Raw genomic sequence first — 21,036 nt, 5'->3', positions numbered from 1 at the left:
TAATATCCTAATGTCTAGTTTTCTAGTCCCTTCAGCAGCTCTGTTGCTCTTCTTTGCAAGCATTCTTGTAACTCAGTATCTTTCTCTTAGTGAGGGGCTCAAAAATTCCACGTTACTAGTAGGTCCAAATCCCATCTTCTCTAGGTCATTCTTTTAGCTTATCCTTATATGCTGATGACTAATACCACTAGGAAACCTGCAGCAGCAACTATTCCAGAACATTCACGAACTTACACCGTAAGTCTCTTGAAATCATTACCATGGCTAGTGAAGCAAGTTTTCTTAACTAACTTTGCTAAGTATAGCAATTTGTACTTAGAAAGGAGTATTTATGGAATAAAGAAACTAAAATACTGAATATATTTCTGAAAATATTCAGAAAATAGTCAGCTACTCTCATTTAATATGAAAATCTAAAATGAGGGAAGCAGACTTTTTTTTTATATTTTATTTTAATGGGAGAAGTGCATGAATTTACTAGGATGAAAACTTTATTTATTTATTCATTTATTTATTTAAATCCAGCTACAATTACTGACGTAAATAGGCTAAAATAAGCTATACCACAGTGTACATGGGAATTAAAGGATAAAGAATCCAGGATGCCTTCCTGAGAGCACAAGAGCTCTCCGTCCCTCTGAATAAGGAAGCGGGCTGAGGAGGTAGGAAACTGGCATGGCTTGGCAAAGGACCTACTGGGCGTGCTGAAGGCAAAGAAAGGTGTGTACAAGCTCTGGAAACAAAGGCGTGTCACTTGGGAAGAATAGAGGAATGCCGTCCAGACTTGCAGAGGTGGGATTAGGAAAGCCAAGGTGCAGGCAGAACTAAACTTGGAGAGGGATGTGAAAAACAATAGGAAGACATTCTACAGGTACATTGGCCAGAAGAGACATGCCAAAGCAAGTATACCTCCTTTGGTAAATGTAAGAGGAGAACTGGCTTCAACGGAAGAAGAGAAGGCTGAGGTACTGAATGAGTTCTTTGCCTTGGTCTTCACTGGTGGCCAGGATTCCAGTATTTCTCACGTCCCTGAGCCCTGCATCCCTATACCTCTAGGTGGGGACCAGGATGGTAAATCCCCATGGAGGGCACTGTAAGGGCAGAGCAAGTCCAAGACCACCTCATGAGACTGAATGTATGCAAGTCTATGGGGCGTGCAACCCAGGGTTCTGAAGGAGCTGGCTGAGGTTGTTGCTGAGCTGCTCTCTATCATATTTGAAAAATCATGGCTGTCAGGTGAGATCCCGGATGACTGGAGGAAGGGTCATGTCACTCCCGTTTATAAGAAAGGGAGCAAGGAGGACCCTGGGAACTACAGGTGGGTGAGTCTCACCTCTGTACCTGGGAAGATCATGGAACAGATCCTCCTGGATGACATGCTGGATCACATGAGGAATGAGCGTGTGATCCGAGACAGCCAGCACAGCTTCACCAGAGGAAAGTCATGCTTAATCAATCTGTGGCCTTCTATGATGGAGGGATGGCTTGGTGGACAAAGGAAATATGACCTATGTCACTTACCTGGACTTGAGCAAGGCCTTTGACATGGTTCCCCACCACATCCTTATCTCCAAATTGGAGGAATGTGGATTTGATGGGTGGACCACTCAATGGATAAAAAACTGGTTGAAAGGCCACAGACAGAGGGTGGTGATTAATGGTTTTATGTCCAGGTGGAGGCCGGTAACAAGCGGCACCCGCAGGGGCTGTCTTGGGACCAGTGCTCTTTAACATCTTTATCAACGACGTAATTGAGTACATCCTCAGCAAGTGCTGAGTGGTGTGGTTGACACAGCGGAAGGAAGGAAGGGATGTCATTCAGAGAGACCTCAACAGACACAAAAGATGGGCCCAGGTGAACCTAATGAGGTTCAACACAGCAAAGTGCAGAGTTTTGCACTTGGGACTGAGGAATCCCAGGCATCCATACAGACTGGAAGGAGCGGTCCTTGAGAGCAGCCCTGCAGAGAAGGACCTGGGGGTCTGGATAGATGAAAAACTTAACATGAGCCAGCAGTGTGCTCTTGCAGCTCAGAAAGCAAATGGTATCCTGGGCTCTGTCAAAAGAGGGATGGCCAACAGGGACAGGGAGGTGATTGTCCCCCTCTACTCCGCTCTTGTGAGGCCCCATCTGTACTACTGTGTCCAAGCGTGGAGCCCCCAGTACCAGAAAGACATGGAGCTGTTGGAGAGGGTCCAGAGGAGAGCCACAAAGATGATCAGGGGACTGGAGCACCTCCCCTATGAGCACAGGCTGAGGGAGCTGGGCTTGTTCAGCCTGGAGAAAAGAAGGCTGCAGGGTGACCTCATTGCAGCCTTTCAATACCTAAAGGGAGCCTACAAATACGAGGGGAGTCAACTCTTTGAAAGGGTAGATAACACCAGGACAAGGGGAAATGGTTTTGAGAGAGGGAAGATTTAGGTTGGATGTCAGGGGCAAGTTTTTTACTATGAGTGATGAGGTGCTGCAAGCCCAGAGAGGTTGTGGATGCCCCATCCCTGGAGGTGTTCAAGGCCAGGTTGGATGGGGTCCTGGTCTAGTATTAAATGAGGAGTTTGGTGGCCCTGCCTGTGGCAGCGGGCATGGAGATTCACGATCCTTGAGGTCCCTTCCAATCCTGGCCATTCTGTGATTCTGTAAAGGCAGAATGTTATACAAAAGGAAAGCTGGAAATATGAAGATAATTCTTTAAATATATTAAATGCAAGAAAGATACAGAGTTTTCTTTGGTGTATTGATTCATATACTTGATGTATTAACATAACTAAATGCAGCAGCAACAATATTTTACAGTTGAAGGCATGTGCTCAGACAGGTTCTGCACAAAAGCAGGACTACATGTAAACTGGACTTACAACTGGAGAGTTCTACAAATACAACAGAGTCCCTGGCACATATTTTGACTTTATCTACAGTGGCAAAATATCTCAGTGTCTACCACAAGTGTGCAAAATGGTGCATGCAGTATCATATCAGCTGTAATAGTTAGGACAGCAGGAAAATGCAACTTCATTCCAAATGTCTAGACATGGTTATTTTGTACAGGGCATGTACCTACATGTCAGATCTTTATAAAAAGTAACTGTTCTACTTTGAGTGGGAGGTAGAGTAGAAAACAGGGCCATTTCAGATGGCTTAGTGGAACTCTGATTCAGGAAAGAGGGGGACTGCTGTGAAACAGGTTCTTCAGCAGTCAGTAGGGACAGGACAAGGGGAAACAGCCATAAACTTGCGCATAGGAGGTTTTGTACTAGCATGCAAAGGACCTTCTTCATGGTAAGGGTGATGGAGCACTGGAACAAGCTGTCCAGGGAGGTTGTGAAATCTCCTTCTCTGGAGATATTCAAGACCTCCCTGGACACCTATCTGTGTAGCTGGCAGTAGGGAACCTGCTTTGCAGGGGAGTTGTACTCGATCTCTGGAGGTTCCTTCCAGCTCCTACAATTCTGTAATTCAGCTTTATACTTCTTAAGGTGCAGAAAATCATAACAGTGACTTCCAAAAACTTTCTAAAACTCAAATGTGTATTCTAATGCTACTGAGGATTCTTTATAGCATGCTAAGACTTAGTGCTTCATTGTATCTGTACCTTTTAAAAAGAAAAGAAAACAACAGTAGATGTGTATGATCAAATAGATCCATTGTTCCAAGTAGAAATTATAGAAAGGAGATCAATACTCTCAAGACATGAAGAGGATATTCAAATGGAAAATTTTCCTCATTTTATGTTGTGCTTTGTGCTTAGCGCCTTCTTTCTCAGAAACTCAAAGCTCTCAGTAGGCTAATAATAATCAATTTAGCCTCACAACATCCAGTGAGGTAGGTAAGTATAAACCCATTTCACAGATAGGAAAACTAAGGCAGAATTCTGAAGTAACTTGCCAGTGGTAAAATCAGAATACATTTCCAGGAATCCAGATTCCATTGCTCTGTACGATTAAAGTCACTCCCTACTAACACAAAGCAAGCAATACATGCAACTTTTTTCCCTTCTGCTGCTGTGATTCTGGTGACAGGAAGGAAGTGAATATATTTTCCCGGTTGAATTCCCACTTTCTTTGGCAAAAGATTCATCTGTAATACACTCTTTTGCAGATGTGCTTATTCCGAGGAACAATAGAAAAAAGATGGTTTCTCTGTAGCAGAGAGACTGCACAGGTTCAAGCAAGGTAGAATTATTTCCTGCAGAAGACTTGCTGCTTGGCATTCTTCACACGTTGTTCTTCTTTCAGGTTCTTCTGCCGTGCATGTTTGCTGGAGATGAGCTCCACATGTTCTGAGGGGAACCATCCCCTCTCCCTGTCTGAAAGTCTCACTCCTTCCATCCATCCTGTAGGAGTGGGGACAAACACAACATGAGGCAAAATAGGTGAGGATTTTACCATTGCTCTTCCCTCAAACCTCACTCCAACAAATCCCTAAAGCCCCTTTCAGCTTCCATATAAAATTCTTTAATGAAGATAAAAAAATCTCTTCATTCTTTCAGATGAACAACCACAAATGAGAAGCTCCTTCTGAAGCTGGATTGTGCTGTTAAAAGCTTTACGCTACTTAAGTAAATTGCTAACCATAATTTTAGATATCGTTCATTCTGCTCACCATCATTGCTGTATTGCATAACCATGATGATATCTGCTTTCTCCAAAGCTAGCTCATCATTTTCCCGAGCTTTGTACATCCTTATGCATTGAACCTGTGGTGCATCTAATAGGAGAGGAAAGATCATAATGGTATACAAGAAAGTAACAGTAAGTCTCTATGTATCAGCCCAGATGAGGAAGGGGATAAAAGATTGCCCAACCACTGAAGAGCAGAGAATTGGATGGGAGATTACACATCTTCTACCAAATGAGGAATAAAAAATAAGTAGAATGACTGACAGAACCTGACACTGAGGAGAAAAAAACATGAATATATTTTAATTACGTAAAGGAAAATATTCTGCCATGGAGTCATTCTGGGATAATCCACCTTGCAGTAATTCCAAGTTGCCCACTCTCCTTGGTAATAATAGCAGAGCAGTCTTACCAGGACATTCCAGGAGGTCCAATTCCCCTTGTGGAGGAACCAAAGCAGAGATCCACCTCAGTTTCTCACTGCTGAAAAACATCACCAGGTATGTGTCAGATTTCAGTTTGAGGGACAGCAGTGTAAGAGTGCACGTGCATGTGTGCACATGTCCATCCTCACAGGAGGGTCAGCAAGTGGGTCCTTACAGAAGTAGGGGAAGAAGTGGAAAAAAGGGTGGGACAAGGCAAAAACTCCCATTTTTTCAGGCTGATGGTATGAAATGACATTGCAGTATTCTATAAGCAGCTGTGATGAGAGAGGAGCAACATGATTCATTAGGAACTCGTTATGGCAAAAGGATGATTTCTGAGTTTCCATTCAGCAGCTGTGCTTTATATTTCAGCATATTGGTAGTTAAGGGACAACCACTAGGCTCATGGGAGGTGACTGGTTATGGCATTGGAACATATTAAGGTAACCTTGAGCGAACTCACTGTGTCTCTGTGCGAAATAGAAACTCCACTCTCTTTCCCTGGCAATTCTGAAGTAGAAAGAGACGGAAAACATTTTTGTTTGTTCCATGCAGTTTCATCTCACACTTTTCCCCACGCACATCTGAGAAAGCAGCATGATCAAATACAACAAAACGTCCACCCCTGCAGGTAAAGAGGAGGAACAAAAATTGTGAGTGTTAAGGTGATGAAGGTTAACAAGTAAGTACATGTAATTGCCTGATGTTAGGAAAGCAAGAAGTTTTTAATGATTACTGATCTGCTTCAGACACCGTAAGCTTCGTTTTTGCTGGAAATCTGAGAAGGCAAGAGAAGATTTAACTAAAAGGGTAGAAATACAACCTTTGCAAACTCTGTCAAGATTTTATGTAATAGATTACAGCATAATAAAAACACCATCTTTTCACCCACCTTTTTAAACTACTTTTTCTGTTTCATTAATTTGTACGTTCATGAGACTTCATACTATCATTTAGGAGCAAATTATTCTCTGAGTATGTAACAATCAGAAAGATCAACATGATGGAAAGGTGATACTGGAGGTATAATGACAGGGGGACTAATGCAATAGAAAGATGTTGTAAGGCAATGAAAAAGGACTGCTTACCTGTCTCAAAGATTAGGCTCACAGGGGAAAACTCCACAAAGGAGGGATCTTCTGAAAGAGATCCTTCCACAGTGGCAGTTAGCCCTTACAGGAGGTCTAAGAGAGGTGGAGCCAAGCTGTCTGTGCCTGCGCTCCCAGAGCTGACCAAGTCTTTTCCCCAGGTGCTCAATCAATGGTTCAGGCCATAACTCCATAGTTACCATACAGAGTATAACTATAATAAATTGCTATTAAAGCGTTTCATATTGTAGAGATAGACAGAATGGAAATATTGCACAATGAAGTGCCCAGTTATATTGTTTTGTTTATATTTTGATAAAACATCAGGAATGTCACTTAAGTGATACTCACGTAATGCAAGGTTAGGAAATGACTTGACAAATGCTGCCACTTGCTGGCAGCCAGAAGGAACTGACTCTAACTAAAGCACAGACCCAGAAGGATGCATTTTAGAAGGGACAGCAAGAACTGTGGCTGAAGCACTCACTCCTTTGGCCGAGATAGGAGCAGACAGTCATTGAAGAGATGTAGGTAGATAGGACGCGTGGTGACTTTCCATTTTGGACTTGGAGTATTGAAGTCCAGCGCTGTTAATTCACCACACTTCACAAGTCGCCTTGACTGTGAAACGAGTGGGAATATCTACAAGACAGAAGTAATATTTATGTGAAGTGTATGCAAGGAAAAAAGTATCCATGAATTTTGGATTTTGATCTTTCTATAGAGGAAGCATACTTTCATTTCTTCAGCTGGACCAAGACAATTTGTCTAGAGACCTTCAACTGAATTCTGACACAAGTGTTTGGGTAAGGGAAGCACTGATGAAGAACTGAGCTGTGTAAGCTGTTGAACCAGCATATCAATGTATACAAGGGAGGAAAACAAAAGAAAGCACAAGTGACTTTGTAAGGAATGAGATGAGAGATATTAGGCTAGAGCAAGGCCAAGGGCATGGACAATCTCACCTTGCACTCAAACTCAATCTTCTGGCTGAGGTAAATCAACTCTTCAGTGCTTTTCATGCGTTGAACGTTTTCATTGCAGTCCTTGATGAGCTGCAGAGGAAAATAGGTGATAGTGAGGTGCAGCACTGCCTACTGGAATCAGTATTGTTCCCAGGAACCTATGAAGAATCATTAAATTACAATTCTTGGGCATCCTCCTGAGGGGAAAAAAAAAAGAAAATTTCAGGCAAGCATACTAAAACTCATCCATACCTACAATGACTTTTTTTTTTTTCATTGAAGTTTTCATCTGAATTTCTTAAGAAGTCTCTGCGATCTTAATAATCCTTCTGGGTTCCTTCCAACTGAGGATATTCTATACATATTGTTTTAACTTGGGGATACTAGGAGGGATAGTAGAGACTTCCTTCTCCTTTCAGATAACAGAAGTTTAATTACCAGTCATTTGGATGGAGCTTTTATTTGATGCTCCACTGTAAAGACAGGAGGATGATTAGATAAACATCAGGCCAGATTTTTCACAACCCAGAGCTTTTTGCAGTAACTCTGAGGACTTGATACAACAGAAATATTTCAGTCTTAAAGCTGCCCACATAGCTGTCTGAGGTGATACAAGGTAGCTACATGACAGTGTAGCAGAGGTGGCTTAAACACAACTAAATTACAGAATTCCATGTATGATATTTTACTCACCTGTCTCAGACTGTAGTATTCTGGGATCTGTGCAGAAGGCAAGTGCAGTTCTTCAGATTTTAAGGAGCTATGCATCATGTAGAACTGGTGTTTAGATTTGTGGTATAGAGTTGCAGAGTAATTACAAGAAAGGGAGTGACACTCCAAGAAGGTCAAATGAAGACTAGACAAAACAAGGGCACAAGGGCTACCAAGGAAAAAGTCAATTTTGCAGTACAATTTGCAGGTAACAAATACTCTCAGAAGACATTAAGTCTTGCCTCTTTAATAAACAGAGAGTAAGGATGAATGTATTAAACACCTTGAGATTTTTTTTTTTTTTTAAGTCTTGCCTCTTTAATAAACAGAGAGTAAGGATGAATGTATTAAACACCTTGAGATTATTATTATTTTTTTTTTTAAGAGCAAGATCTTCTTGAAGAAGTGAGTGATAAATTGATAGCTAAATAGAGACAAAGAGCACAAAGGAGAGATAACATTTAGGAGACTGGTATAAAGGACCAATGAAAAATGCTTTCAGGCTTCCTGTGGTATGTTTGGTAGGTTTCCAACACCTTAGGACAAGGCCATGGCTATGACTACAAACCAAAGACTGATAACAGCGAAGTATGGGATCATGTGAAATAACAGGGTAGTCTCTGTCCAAAAAAGAGACCTACTTTCCCCACAATAAAGTTTTTGCTACAAACTTACTGTTGCAAACTTGCTTGTTTACAACCTTGGGATGGTGTACCTGCAAGTCCTGCAGGCATAAAAGGATGCCTGAGAGAAGCTTCAGGGGGCTTTTAACTTTCTGCTATTTTCTAGTTAGAGAATTCAACCTTTGGATGAGCTCACCCCTTCCCCTCATCTATTCTCCAGCACTGGTGGGCAAGCACTAGAACTCCTTGAAATGGACCAGTGATGTCTTTCTTTGTCTCTCTCTCTCTACTTCTCTCTCTGTCCCCTTCTTTTTCCTCTTGATCTTCTTTTACTCATTTTCTTTAGTAGCCATTGCCTAAATTTACCTTGAAACACTTGATAAGTGCCAAAGTATCCTTTACCCATAACATTGATTAACTGTTGTTAGAAAGTTGCCTAATCTTGACTTGAAGTAGTTGATTTATCCTTGTTAGAAACTTGTTTAATTTTGCCCTGTACTGTTATTGGAAACCTCAATGAATCTTCTTGCATAGTTCCTGTGAGTAACTATCTGACTCCACGGCTTTGGTGACTCATGCAGAGAAGGGAGTGCCCTATTTTGGGGTCTCCAAAGATTTACCTCCCTTGCAACCCACTGATTGGACGACTGGAAAGATGAATCCTGAGTTAAGTGTTACTGGCAAAGATTCAGTTGCATCCCAGCTAGGTCCTGTCTTAGTGCTCAATGCAGAAGATGCACAGGAACATAGTAATTTATTATAGGTGACAATCAGTAATATGGGCCATTGGCAGGGGTGACAAGTGTGAGAGTCAATAGAAAAAGCATATACTGACACTCTGAAGCTCTCCAACTGTGTATGGCTGTGGAGAACAGGTTGACAGCCTTACCTTTTCAAGTGCATCATAGGCCTGTGTTGCTTGCACTTCCTCCTCAGACCCAGGCCGAGTTCTCTTCAGGATATTCTGCATGAGAAAAAGCATTTTTCATAATGTAGACAAGAAGAGCAGAGCTCTCAGAAGGGCTCAAGAAACAAGGAGACATTAAGATATAGCCTCAAGAGAGACTGAAGTAGTGGTAGGAGATGTGGAGATAACAAGGCCAGAAATTTGAGATGCAGGATGCAGTTGACAAGCTGCACTGAACAGGGCATCCCTGAAAATTTAAATGGAGTTAACTATCCTCTGTATGTTACGTGATATAGGAGACAACCACTACTCTGAGCACAGTCTTAAGTGTAGAATAATTCTTTGCCTGATACCCCTTTTCTCCTTTTCAAAAGAGGCTCAAATAATAAAAAAAAAAGTTCCATGGAAGTGCTCAAGTTTGATTCACTGGGGACTTGCATGTTGACTTAAAAGGAGTGTCCCAGAGAGACAATGTTGCAGGCAAAGAATAGAGACAGACTGCCTTCCAGAGGGCAGCCAGGGAACATGTGCCTATGTGCCTTCTAGAAGGAAGCAAAAAAAAAAAAAAAAAAAAAAATCAATAAAATTTAAAACAAGTTCAGAGATACTCAATTTATTATTCATTGGTATGTAATTGTTATAGTGTTACAACTAAGTCCTAATAATATACAAAAATATATTGCCTCACAAGAGAGACTGTATCCAATCAATGGCATTGATCCAACACACACCCATTTATCATTGTACAAATGCCTGCTTTATTTTTTGACATGCATATTCATAATAAATGCAATGGAGTTGCTTTAGGGCATCTAGCCAAGCTTATCACACAGAGCATGAAGAGCTGTATGCAGCCCGTCCCGCTAGTGCTTGATGCTAGTTCATATTTATGTGACTTTTGGACTTGAAGAAGGGTCAGCTTAAAAGAAAGTGTAGAAAAACTGATAAATGAGCAGTAACCTGCAGGAGGAGTTTAAGTCGAGTGATGCGCTGGAAAGGGAGGATGAGGAAGGATTTAAGTGAGAGGCGCTGGCATACTGGATCACTTTCCAATCTTTCCAGGACTTGTTGAAATCCTGCATTTCCACTCCTGTGGGAAAGTAAATGAGAAAGCATATGCAGGCATCAGAGCAAATAAATAGTCTTTCTAGCAGAGAAAGAGTATCAGATTTCAGTGAATGTTGGGATATGCCAGTCACTGCAGTCATGTTTTGGCCCTGGAGCAAGAAATGTCAAGAAACTGGACCACTCAGCATAATCAGAATAAGTATAGGTTTCTAACAGCTATAGGAGGGCAGCTCTACAATAAAGATCTTGTTTGATCTTTCCTCTTTGTGGTATAGTACTCTGGAATAACCAGAAGTAGCATCTGTGTTTCAGTCTCACCTACAAAAAGGGTACCTTTCACAAAATAGTTGTGGTCTGTATCCTTTCTTAATACCAAATGGCCTAGCTCCAGGGGCTTTACCCAGGGAGTGGAAAAGCTGCTCCCACAATCTTGCTACTGCTGGGAAGAGTATTACACCTGCCTTCCTCTCTAATGTGTTGCTTAATGTCTTAGAAACAGCCACTGCCATCCAGTTTTCTGTCTTGGGCAGCAGCAGATACAAGAACAATGGTACGCAAGTGGCATCTACTGCCAAAACAGTCAAATTCTATATCCCTGAAGAGTTGGAAAAGAAGCTTTTATGCCCAGAAGTATCTCACAAGTAGCCATTGGGCCCACAGTACCCTAGATGATATTCTGAAGGTTCTTTCTGTGCAGAACTGAGCCTTCACTGAAGGAAACCAATGGTAAGACTAAATGTCTCCCAGTCAGCAGCACCCAGAGCACCCAATGCCTGAATGACTTGTTTCGAACAGTGACATCAACTAGGATTGTTTTTTTACTGATGATAGTGCAGAAGTCCTAAGGAAACTTTGCTCATGACTGAGCCTGAGCAGTGCTTGATTGTGCCACTGAGTGCAGAAGACAGCAGCAAGAGAAACTCATGATGCTCTGGCCTTAAGATTTTCAATCCATTTCAAACACTCTTGAATAGCCAGTTTAGATTTAATGGCAGCAACCATACTTTTCTTAACTATCACTTTCAGGTTCTTAATAGTCTGAAAACCACATACTGACAACAACTGTCTAGGACAATCATTTTTGCTCTAAGGCTGTGGCAATTGCCTTCAATAGAATATTTCTACTGAATGTTATTCTCTTACATTATCTCAGTTGTTCTTTTTCTCCTCTCAAAAGAGGAGCCTTACAGAATCTCAGACCTTCTGTTCCAAATGCTACTGAATTGAAGAAGGCTTCTACCTTTTCTTCTGGAGATGTACTGCAAACAGATGTACCAGCAGATGTACAACAGATCATACTTGCTGTATGCCTGTCACTTGAAACAGTGCACATCAGAAGTGCAGCAAGCAAACAGGAGGCTGTAGAAGGTTTCAACAAATTTTAAAAACTTACAGTAACCGCTGGAAGGTTTGCTCCTGGTATGTCTGGTTTGTTACATATGGTAGATAGACCCTACGGAACTCAGGAGCATGTTTCAGAGCCACATCACATACATGGAAGGTGAACATGTCCTCTTCAAACTTCTCTTCCAAGTCAAAAAGGAAACTGCAGCACACAGTTGTGGTGCCATAGAAGGAGAGAGAAATCTATGTTTAATGACTTACATTTAATTGATTTCAAATTAGGTACTGTCATATTATGTCTGTAATCTTATTTACTTATATTTGATTCAGGATTGTGCAGCTGCACATATATTTTGTAAAAGTTGCATTTGGTTTGGACTGAGGTCTAGTTACTTGTTTGCAGTTAGTGCCAATAAGACATGGCAGCATTTTGAATATTCTGACTCTGTAATGATCTCTGAGCACAGTTATATCATTTCCAGTTGTTTGAAGGCTGTAATTTGCACTTCATGGAGGGTGTTGGATGTGGAAGTAAGGGGCTGTAATCTCACCTGGCACTGACATCACGTACATCCTGAAGGCGTGAGAAAAGCCACTGACGCTCCTGATTGCTGAGAATTGCCTGGAGTTCTGTTGATCGCTGGAAGTGATCCACTGCCACATTTAAACTGCGCAGATAGGAAGCCTCAGACATTATCAACTCAAATTTGGCCTTGAGAGAAGAAAAAAGGGAGCAGAACATCAGCAGACCAGGCAAGCCTGCAAGGAATCTTATTAGGTGGAGATGGGATAAAGCAAGAAAACTTTTTAGTATGCGATGTGTGCAATTAATTACAAAAGAAGAGAAACTTCAGGAACGAAAGACAGCTTGCAGTATGACTTAAAACAATAGTTACCTGTTCTAATTTTAGTTTTCATTCTTAGACTCCACTTTCCCCTATGTTATGTGCTCCCATAAATTATCCAGCATCAACACTGCCTATGTTCTTTTTCTCCGTCATGTTTCACATGCTGTTGTTTTTTTCCTCTTTCTCAGGGTTCTCCCATCCACTTGTTTGTCCCTCCAATCTTCCTTAACCTGTTACTCCATGTACCAATTTGCCAAATACATACATATATCTTCTCATTCCCCCTCAGCCCTGCAGCACATGTGGGTCAATTCTCTCACAAGCTTAAGTGTGGGAGAAAGCTCAGTTTTCTATTTAAGATTCTATTTTGCATCAAATTTGTTCAAAATTCCTTGTTTTCTCGTTCCAATTTCCTAACATCTGTTTTCATGAAGTTAGTGATAGAATTTTTATCTTATTTCTGTGCTTCTTCTACCAACAATGCAGAACTTCAGCACTGTATTACTTCATAAGTACTGACACCACATTCCCAAACTGCTTACATGACACGGTGACCTCTGCATTCAACCAATGCATTCCCACATCAGGCATTTTTGCTTTCCACTTTAACCACCGCCCTCCATCCTCCTTGACTACAAGCCACCAATCTACCTTATTACATCTATCCATTACCTCTTGCAGCTTCTGCTCATCACGGGACATATTGAGTAATATTCTGCTGCCCCGGATCATGGGGATATCCTGCCAGAGGGATGCGTTTGATGACACTGACAGACGTTGCAAATATGAGTCCTGGGGAGACAACACTTTCCTTCGTAGCCTCGGGGAGCTTGGCAAACTCGATTCTGTATCCTCTGTAAAAGAATCCACTCTCTTCTGGCTTTGAATGGCCTTGTTCAGAACCACATCACTGTACTCCTGATACAGCAACTTTGCTGTGAAGAGAGGCATATATTTTTACACTTTCTATGAAGCTATCTGCCCTCTACTTCAGTCTGGAGAAAACTGTTAGGATAACATTAAACCATATGTATCTACTATCAGCCAAGTGGTGACCATGACTATGGCTTCACTGCCTCCACTAAACACTCCTTTCTAATGCTCCCAAGTGACAAAACCAACAGCAAGGGTGGGAGATGACAGAAGATAGTGGTCTGCCATAGCACTTCAAGCAGAAGGTACTTACAGGAGTTGATGAGTTTGGAGTGCCGACGTTTGAAGGTCCCCATTGTATCTGCAGGTTTCTTTTCTCTGTCAGGAAGTAAGGATTTGCAAACACAGAGAAAATGAACAGCACAGTGCCAGTGACGGATAACCCAAATCTTAGCAGTGGATCTGACACAAGGCCCTCTCTTTCTAACAAGCTCAAGCTCCACATACTTTACGTTAGAAAGAACAAAGTTTGGCTTGATGGAAATACTGTCCACTGGACAGAAATACTTCCGCTGCAATGGAGTCCTCTCCTACAGGACATGGAGAGGAACACAGCTGTAAGTCACTTTAGCATAGTTTTCTACTTATTATCTTCATTTGGATCCCTTAGAAACAATGGTAGAGCATCAGGTATCTGTGCTACACAGGCATGAGGCCAAAATCAATGGAGCATGGAACCTTTAAGAGACTTACCGCAATATAACTGTTTCTGAATTGACTGGTGGTTCCCTGTGCACCTTGTGTACTTCTTCCTCTGAATGAACAGGACAGACTTCTGTTACATAAGATAATTAGAAGGTAAACACAAATACAAATGTAGAGTCGAGCTAGAATCACAAAAGACACAGATACCCCTTATCATACCCTATCTATGCAACAGTCTTAAGTCTACAGCACAAATGCCCTCCTGAACTTTATTTCTGGTTTTTGTAATCCTTGGCATTACTTATACTTTAGAACTATTATTTAGTTACATTTGCTTTTCATACCAATAGAAAAGTTGATACTTTCAGAACTGACAGTATCTCTAAGAGCATGGATTTTCAGTTGCCTAAGCAAAGCTACTGCCTGCAGGTCCTATATTTGCAAGATGCCTTTTCCTTTTCAGCAACTTGGGCCAAGTATGTGAGAATCTAGACTTGCTTTTGCAGATGTTGAGCTCCAAAAACTCCCAGCAGCATCCAGAACAGAAATACCAAACACCTAACAAAATTACACATTCCTAGAGTCTTATAAAGGATGACACCCGCATGAGAATGATAGGTGTTATCCAAAACTTGCATTTATGTGCCCTGATTGCTTACAAACTGCTGTTTGAGACAGCATCTGTTTATATTATAAAATGAAGAAAATGTGGGCTTCTCTTTCATTCTGTGAGAGGTTTAATTAAATGAGTGGAGAAATTACATTTAAATTCATCAGAAGCAGAAAAAGGAAGTGAGACTAGAGACTGAGCTGTAAATAGGGAAAAGAACTGCTGCTTTGAATGTTTTAAAATATTGAACAGAAAATGTACAGGTCGAACACATGAAGAAATTTTGATTTGAGTGTGCCACCAAACTCTTTGCACCCCTCAGCCATTCCCTCCTTTCCCTCCATAACAGAACTCCAGCACATTGTGGAGGTTGGAAAATAAACTTATTAATTTCTAAGAAAAAAAGTCAGCATGTTTAAAATATTGTATGAGGGCTACTCCAAAACTACTGACTTCTATTTTATTATGCTGGCCCACAACATCCAAGGCAGATCATGATGGTGTGAGAGAGATAGAGATTCAATCCAGATTCAACCTTTCCACCATTATTCTGTTACATTTTGTTGCCATGTAATAGATGGCAGCAGAGGGCAGTCTGACAAAATGGCTTCATACGCTCCAGGTCAGATGTCAAGGTGTGGAACTGAATTCTTTCATACAGAAAAAATTGCACCTTCTGATATTCATTGACATTTGCTCATGTTTATGGAGATCAAACAATGGATGTTAGCAAAGTGAGGCAGTGGGTGGTGTGTTAAAGCAGGTGCAACGGGGTCACCTCCACTAGTAAAGACTTTACAAGTGCATCATGCAGGCTCTTGTTCATTGCTGGCAAAAATGCATAGCTATTGGTGGTGGCTATACTGAAAAACAGTGTTTTGCAGCTAAGAATTAGCTCTATCAAATAGCATTATTGCTCTCTTTGTTGTAGTTTACATGGAAATAAATAGGAGGCATTTTCATATAATATGTATATAATATATAGGAGGCATTTCAAATAAATAGGAGGAACTTTCAGAGCAACTTGGTGTCATCTGCAAACTTACTGAGGGTGCACTCAATGCCCTCATCCAGGTCATCAACAAAGATATTGAAGAGGATTGTCACCCTGTACTCAGCTCTGGTGAGGCCGCACCTCGACTACTGTGTCCAGTTTTGGGCCCCTCACTGCAAGAAAGACATTGAGGCCCTGGAGTGGGTTCAAAGAAGGGCAACAAAGCTGGTGAGGGGTCTGGAGCACAGGCCTTATGAGGAGCAGCTGAAGGAGCTGGGATTATTCAGTCTGGAGAAGAGGAGGCTCAGGGGAGACCTTATTGCTCTCTGTAACTACCTGAAGGAAGGTTGTAGTGAGCTGGGGGTCGGCCTCTTCTCTCGTGTAACTAGCAGTAGAACTAGAGCGAATGGCTTCAAGCTGCACCAAGGGAGATTTAGGCTGGACATTAGGAAATACTACTTTTCTGAAAAAGTGATCAGGCACTGGAATGGGCTGCCCAGGGAGGTGGTGGAGTCACTGACCCTGGGGCTGCTATTTAAGTGCAAAAAAACACAATGGCTATATGATGGCAGCAGAGGTGATTAACAGCTGCAAATAGCCCCACAAAAAACCCAGCTCTAGCAAGTAGGCTAAAATTGCTCATGTTACTGTGTAAGGGCAGCAGATCAATAAACACAGAGAAGGAATAGGAAGTGAAATAAGGTCTCTGCTGCATGTGTTAGTGCAAGCAGGGGAACTAATTCCCTGTGTGCAGCAGGAAGCACCTATCATGGGGTAGCAGACAGGAGTTTAGGAGAGAGCAGTGTGATAGCAGCCCGGAGATGCACAAGAGACTGCAGTTCCAAGTACTGCCAGAAATGCACAAAAACACTGCCACACTTTCAACTCTCATGACTTTCTATCACATTGCCTATTTAACTACAGGCTTTTGATAACTGCATTAAGTTTTGCAGAGTGAAGAAGAGTAGCTGGAGATGGAGGATGGACTCACCCTGAAAGATGTCTGGTGGTACAGATATCCTTTTTAGGCCCTGCCGGTGCCAGTCCTTGCTTTTCACTCTGCACTTACTCAGACTTTCTTGACTGGCTTTTGGCTCTTTTGCAACTACCCCAATTGTTTTTTTGTCTGGCCAGCTTGATGATTTTTCCAAAGGTAAATGTTTTGGTACTTCTTTTGATTGAGATACCAAACGGTATTTTTCTTGTCCTTCTAGCCTTTGTTTTACTCTTCCCTCACTTTTTGCTTTCTCTGTAATTGTTGAAGCTTGGATGTTCTTTGAGTCCATATCAAAGAGGTCTGTTCGCTGCACCCACTGCAGCTCTCCTGATACCTCATCTTCCTGGCAGATTGTTTGAGCAGTTGGTGGTGATGGAGGGCCTAGCTGGAGAAAGTGAATTGGATTGGTGAATGCTAGCATTGGAAGGGACTGTACAGAGTCTCTGCTCTCTGAGTCTGTGAATGTTCCCAAATCTTCCAATGAGGACCAAGAAAGGTAGTCAGGTGAGGATTTTTCACACTGTATACCCTCGTGCTGAATCACTGTTTCAGTGCTGGTGTCAGAACAGCTGGCCAATGCCTCATTTCCAGCAGCAGAAAAGCCTTTGGCCAACAAACTGACCCCTGAGTCATTAGAATTCTCTGTATCTCGGGTACTCAAGTCACAGAAATTGTGCTCTTTAGTTGCTGGAACAAAGACAACTTCGTCTGTAAGACTTTTATCAGGAGAAAAGTTGGCAGTGTTAGCATCAGACACAGTAGCAGCAGTCCATAAAGGATGGCTTATAGTAAGGGCTAGTAAGTCATGATTGTCCATATTACAGTTCAGATGTGGCTTGGAGTTGAGTACAGGAGTCAGTGTCTCATGACTCTCATGAGCTAGAGCCTGGACACAGTGATTGGCATTAGGTGCAGGGGCCTGAGCTTGAACAGGGCTTGGGACATGGGAAGGAAGGTGTTTGGCATCAGGCTCAGACACGAGAGTTAGGCTTGTGTTAGGCTTAGGAGACAGAGGTCGTCCTCCCTGGTTTACAGCAAGGACCGTATCTCCTTCAGGGGGCCAAGTTAGGGTGCTCACGATGCTTGAGATTCTAGATCCAGGATTCCAGTCAGACTGATCAAATAAAGGTATCTGTTGTGCTTTGTGAAACACGTTTGTTCCAGTTTCATTTTCTTGCATAATGGCACTTTCTTCTGGTGGATCTTGGTACTGAAGAATTGTTTCTGGTTGGTTCAAGGTAGTGGAAGTCCTGACCCATGTTTGAGTTGATTCCAGAGGCTCTGTAACAAAAAACAGTGTTTCTCTGTCCCCAGGAAGGCTCTTCTTTGCAGGAAGAGAGCTTGTATATACTACAGAGAAAGAAGATGAGACACTAAGGTCTTCATGAATGTCTTCCTCAGGAGCAAGCAGTTCATAGGAACCACTGCCCTCCTCTGGATCAGCAGTTAAAACAATAGTTTCCGCTGATGCCAAATCCTGCATGCACACAGAAACAGCTTGGTTAGCATGCTTCTCTATAGAGTATGACAACTTATTCAAGCTGGAACTAGGACAGTCCTTAGGGTTCACCAGGGCCCCTCCACCAATGTCCTCTTGCTGTGGGCCAGACATCGAAGCCACAAAAGTGAGCTCTAAGGGTAAATTTGAAACAAAGTCACAAAACTCAGCTTTTCGTAAGTTTTCTGCAATGGGATGAGGATCCACAGGATCAGTTGGGTCCATCTTCTCAGTACCAGTGGAGGAATACACTGGAACAGAAGCCTCATGGCCCTCTATGCTAGAAGGTGCTGCCACTCCTCCACAGTGTGGAGCTTCTCCTTTGTCAAATATCTGGGCAGCCTTTCCAGGTTCACCACTGTGCTCACCCTTCCCATCCAGCTTTATGATGTCATCCCTGTCAACTTCTACACTATTTTGACTGGTCATGGAAAAGCGGACAGTGTCTTCCAGCTCTTCCAGGTCAGAGATATGGCACACGTGCAGAGGCACCACTGGAACTTCACCCATTAGGTTCAGGCTCTCTGATGGGAAAGGGCTGGCAAAAGGTGTCTGACATCTAGAACTCACTGCTGTGACTTGAGCTTTGAGCAGCACACTCTCACCAAGATGCTCTCTCATGAAATCACATTCCCCAGGAAGTGCTGTTCCAGTTTGCTCAGCCAAGAAGACATTTTCCAAACTACAGAAGTCCACTTTATGCCTGGGCATATAAAGTGTCTCTGAAAGGAGAGCTGATGACAGCGTCTTCAATCTGAGCTCTTCCCTCTGTCGTTGCTGTTCCTGTTCATTTTGTTCCTTTTTTTCTTGTTTTTTGAGCTTCAAAAATTTTCCTTCTTCTTGCATGTTCTGGTCTTTGCACTCTTTCTTCTCTTGTTCCTGCTGAAGTTCAGCCACTGCTTCCTTCTGTGCTGTTTCCTTATGTTGTGAAGTATTCATTCGTTTAGCTTTTTTAGCAGTATCCTTTTTGTAGAAAACACATGATACTGAAGAGGTAGGTCTGCTGTCTGTTTTTCTGCAATCATCTTCAATATGAATGCATTCAGAAGTGGATGGGTTTTCCTTAGGAATCATTACTGATTCCTGGTCTTTGAACAGCTTGCTACTACTTATTTCACAAGCTGAGATGTTTCCTCCTGTTTGTAGTGAGCTTATTTGGCTGTCATTTGTTAAGGTTGAAGTCAATTGATAGCAAGACTCTGTATTTTCTTCCCAACTCTGGAGCACTCTTCTGCTTTCCTTACCATCTTCAGAAGTGCAACGTTTAGCCATGTCCTCTGCTGTTATCTCCAAGGCAGGCCGTTCATCAATTGCCAGTGCCACCTTTTTGCTGTTTTGCTTCTGCTCTGCACTAGCATCAATCTCCTGCAAAGATTCTACCTTATCCAGAGATGGCTCAGCCTTATAGTGCCCCTCCGAAATGGTTTTAAAAACCAAGAAGCACTTAGGTGCCTCTCTCAGAGAGGAAATGTTATCAGCCAAAGGAGATTTTTGATACTGGGCCTGAGGATCTGAGACATGAAAAGCCAGTTCTGTATGGGAATGAGAACATTCAGTGCTGAGGTCCACAGACTGTGGGATGGCACTGTCATTAGCTGGTCCATCCTGGATTGGGCTGAGATAGGAAAAGTCCTGGTTGCTTTCCAGGTCAGCCAGTTCCCCTTGCTTAAGTTTTAATGAACAATCCAGTCCACCCTCTAAAATCATTTCTCCATCCCATTCTGAGAGTCTCTTCTGAGGATCTGCATCACCATGCTCTTGTTCCAGTACTGCTGGCACTTTTTGTACAGGATTTGAGGGTCTGCCTGGCATTTCTGCTGCTTCTTCTAGAGCAGAAAGACAGTCCGCAGGTGTGCTGAGCTCTGCTCCCTCTGCAGAATCCAGTGGGCTGATGCTCATTTCAACTGATGCATGAAAGGCATGATGCTCTCTTTCAGCTACTGCAGAATTCCAGGCTTCCCCAGCAGTGCTGCAAGCTTCCAAGGGAGTGGTACTTCCCTTGCTGATTTCTTCAGAGACCATCCATGATGCATTCAGATAAAAAAGAAAAAATCATTCTTATGTTAGTACTGCAGAATGAATTAGTAGAACTAATTGGCTTAAGAGACTTAAAAAACATACTAACACTGATGAGGGAAAAGAAAACAAAATACATACTTACGTGTTGAGAAAAACTGACTGAGGCAAAAACTACAGGCAAACACTTGAGGTGAGCTTGCAGTATAGGATTATAACTCCAAAATAAAACTACTAGTGCCTTTTAAGTTTTAAATGCAAAATGCAGAAAGTGACTTCAGTCAGGAGTAAAGATACTGATCATTCTGTACACGGGCAAAGTGCAATTTATGAAAAGTATTGGCTATGGTGACTCCTCTCAAACCCAAAACGGAAACTCAGAAATCAGGACAAGAATATAATAAAAATCTCCATTAATTTTTTTGTCGCAGAATGGATTAATATTCACCATCTCTTGTAGTGGCTTGCTGAGATTTAAAATCTCTGATTTCAGCAATGCAGCACCTGTACTGTGGAACTGATGGATCTCTTCACAGATCTCTTTGTATGTATGTGAAATAGAAGAACTTACTGCACCTCATCATAGGAATTCACTAAGAAGTAGGAATATAAGAATGTGATTAATACATAACAAGCACATGACATAAGATAGTTGAAGGCTGTATAAGCTATACAGGTGGAGAGGAGTACTCCTGATGCACACAGACATAACTACAGATTACAAAGAGAAACAAAATGAAAATTCAC

At 42.1% G+C, this 21,036-nt stretch overlaps 1 protein-coding gene across 1 annotated transcript; it reads right to left on the bottom strand.

Moving 5' to 3' along the window:
* Nucleotides 1-4,176: 4,176 nt before the first annotated feature.
* Nucleotides 4,177-20,295, bottom strand: LOC306958859 (uncharacterized protein; the record flags this gene model as incomplete). The annotated part of the gene is made up of 14 exons (XM_079550467.1): nt 4,177-4,331; nt 4,601-4,705; nt 5,030-5,100; nt 5,506-5,667; nt 6,618-6,772; nt 7,096-7,185; nt 9,319-9,393; nt 10,297-10,426; nt 11,798-11,950; nt 12,300-12,460; nt 13,269-13,531; nt 13,783-13,847; nt 14,223-14,304; nt 16,770-20,295. 14 exons carry the CDS (start codon nt 20,293-20,295, stop codon nt 4,177-4,179), a joined length of 5,193 nt encoding a protein of 1,730 aa, XP_079406593.1.
* Nucleotides 20,296-21,036: the final 741 nt, after the last annotated feature.

The sequence above is a fragment of the Tetrao urogallus genome, assembly GCF_951394365.1.
Source record: "Tetrao urogallus genome assembly, chromosome: 1".
Lineage (NCBI taxonomy): Eukaryota > Metazoa > Chordata > Aves > Galliformes > Phasianidae > Tetrao > Tetrao urogallus.
The sequence above is the reverse complement of the archived record's forward strand: the minus strand, read 5'-3'. Positions and strand labels throughout refer to the sequence as shown.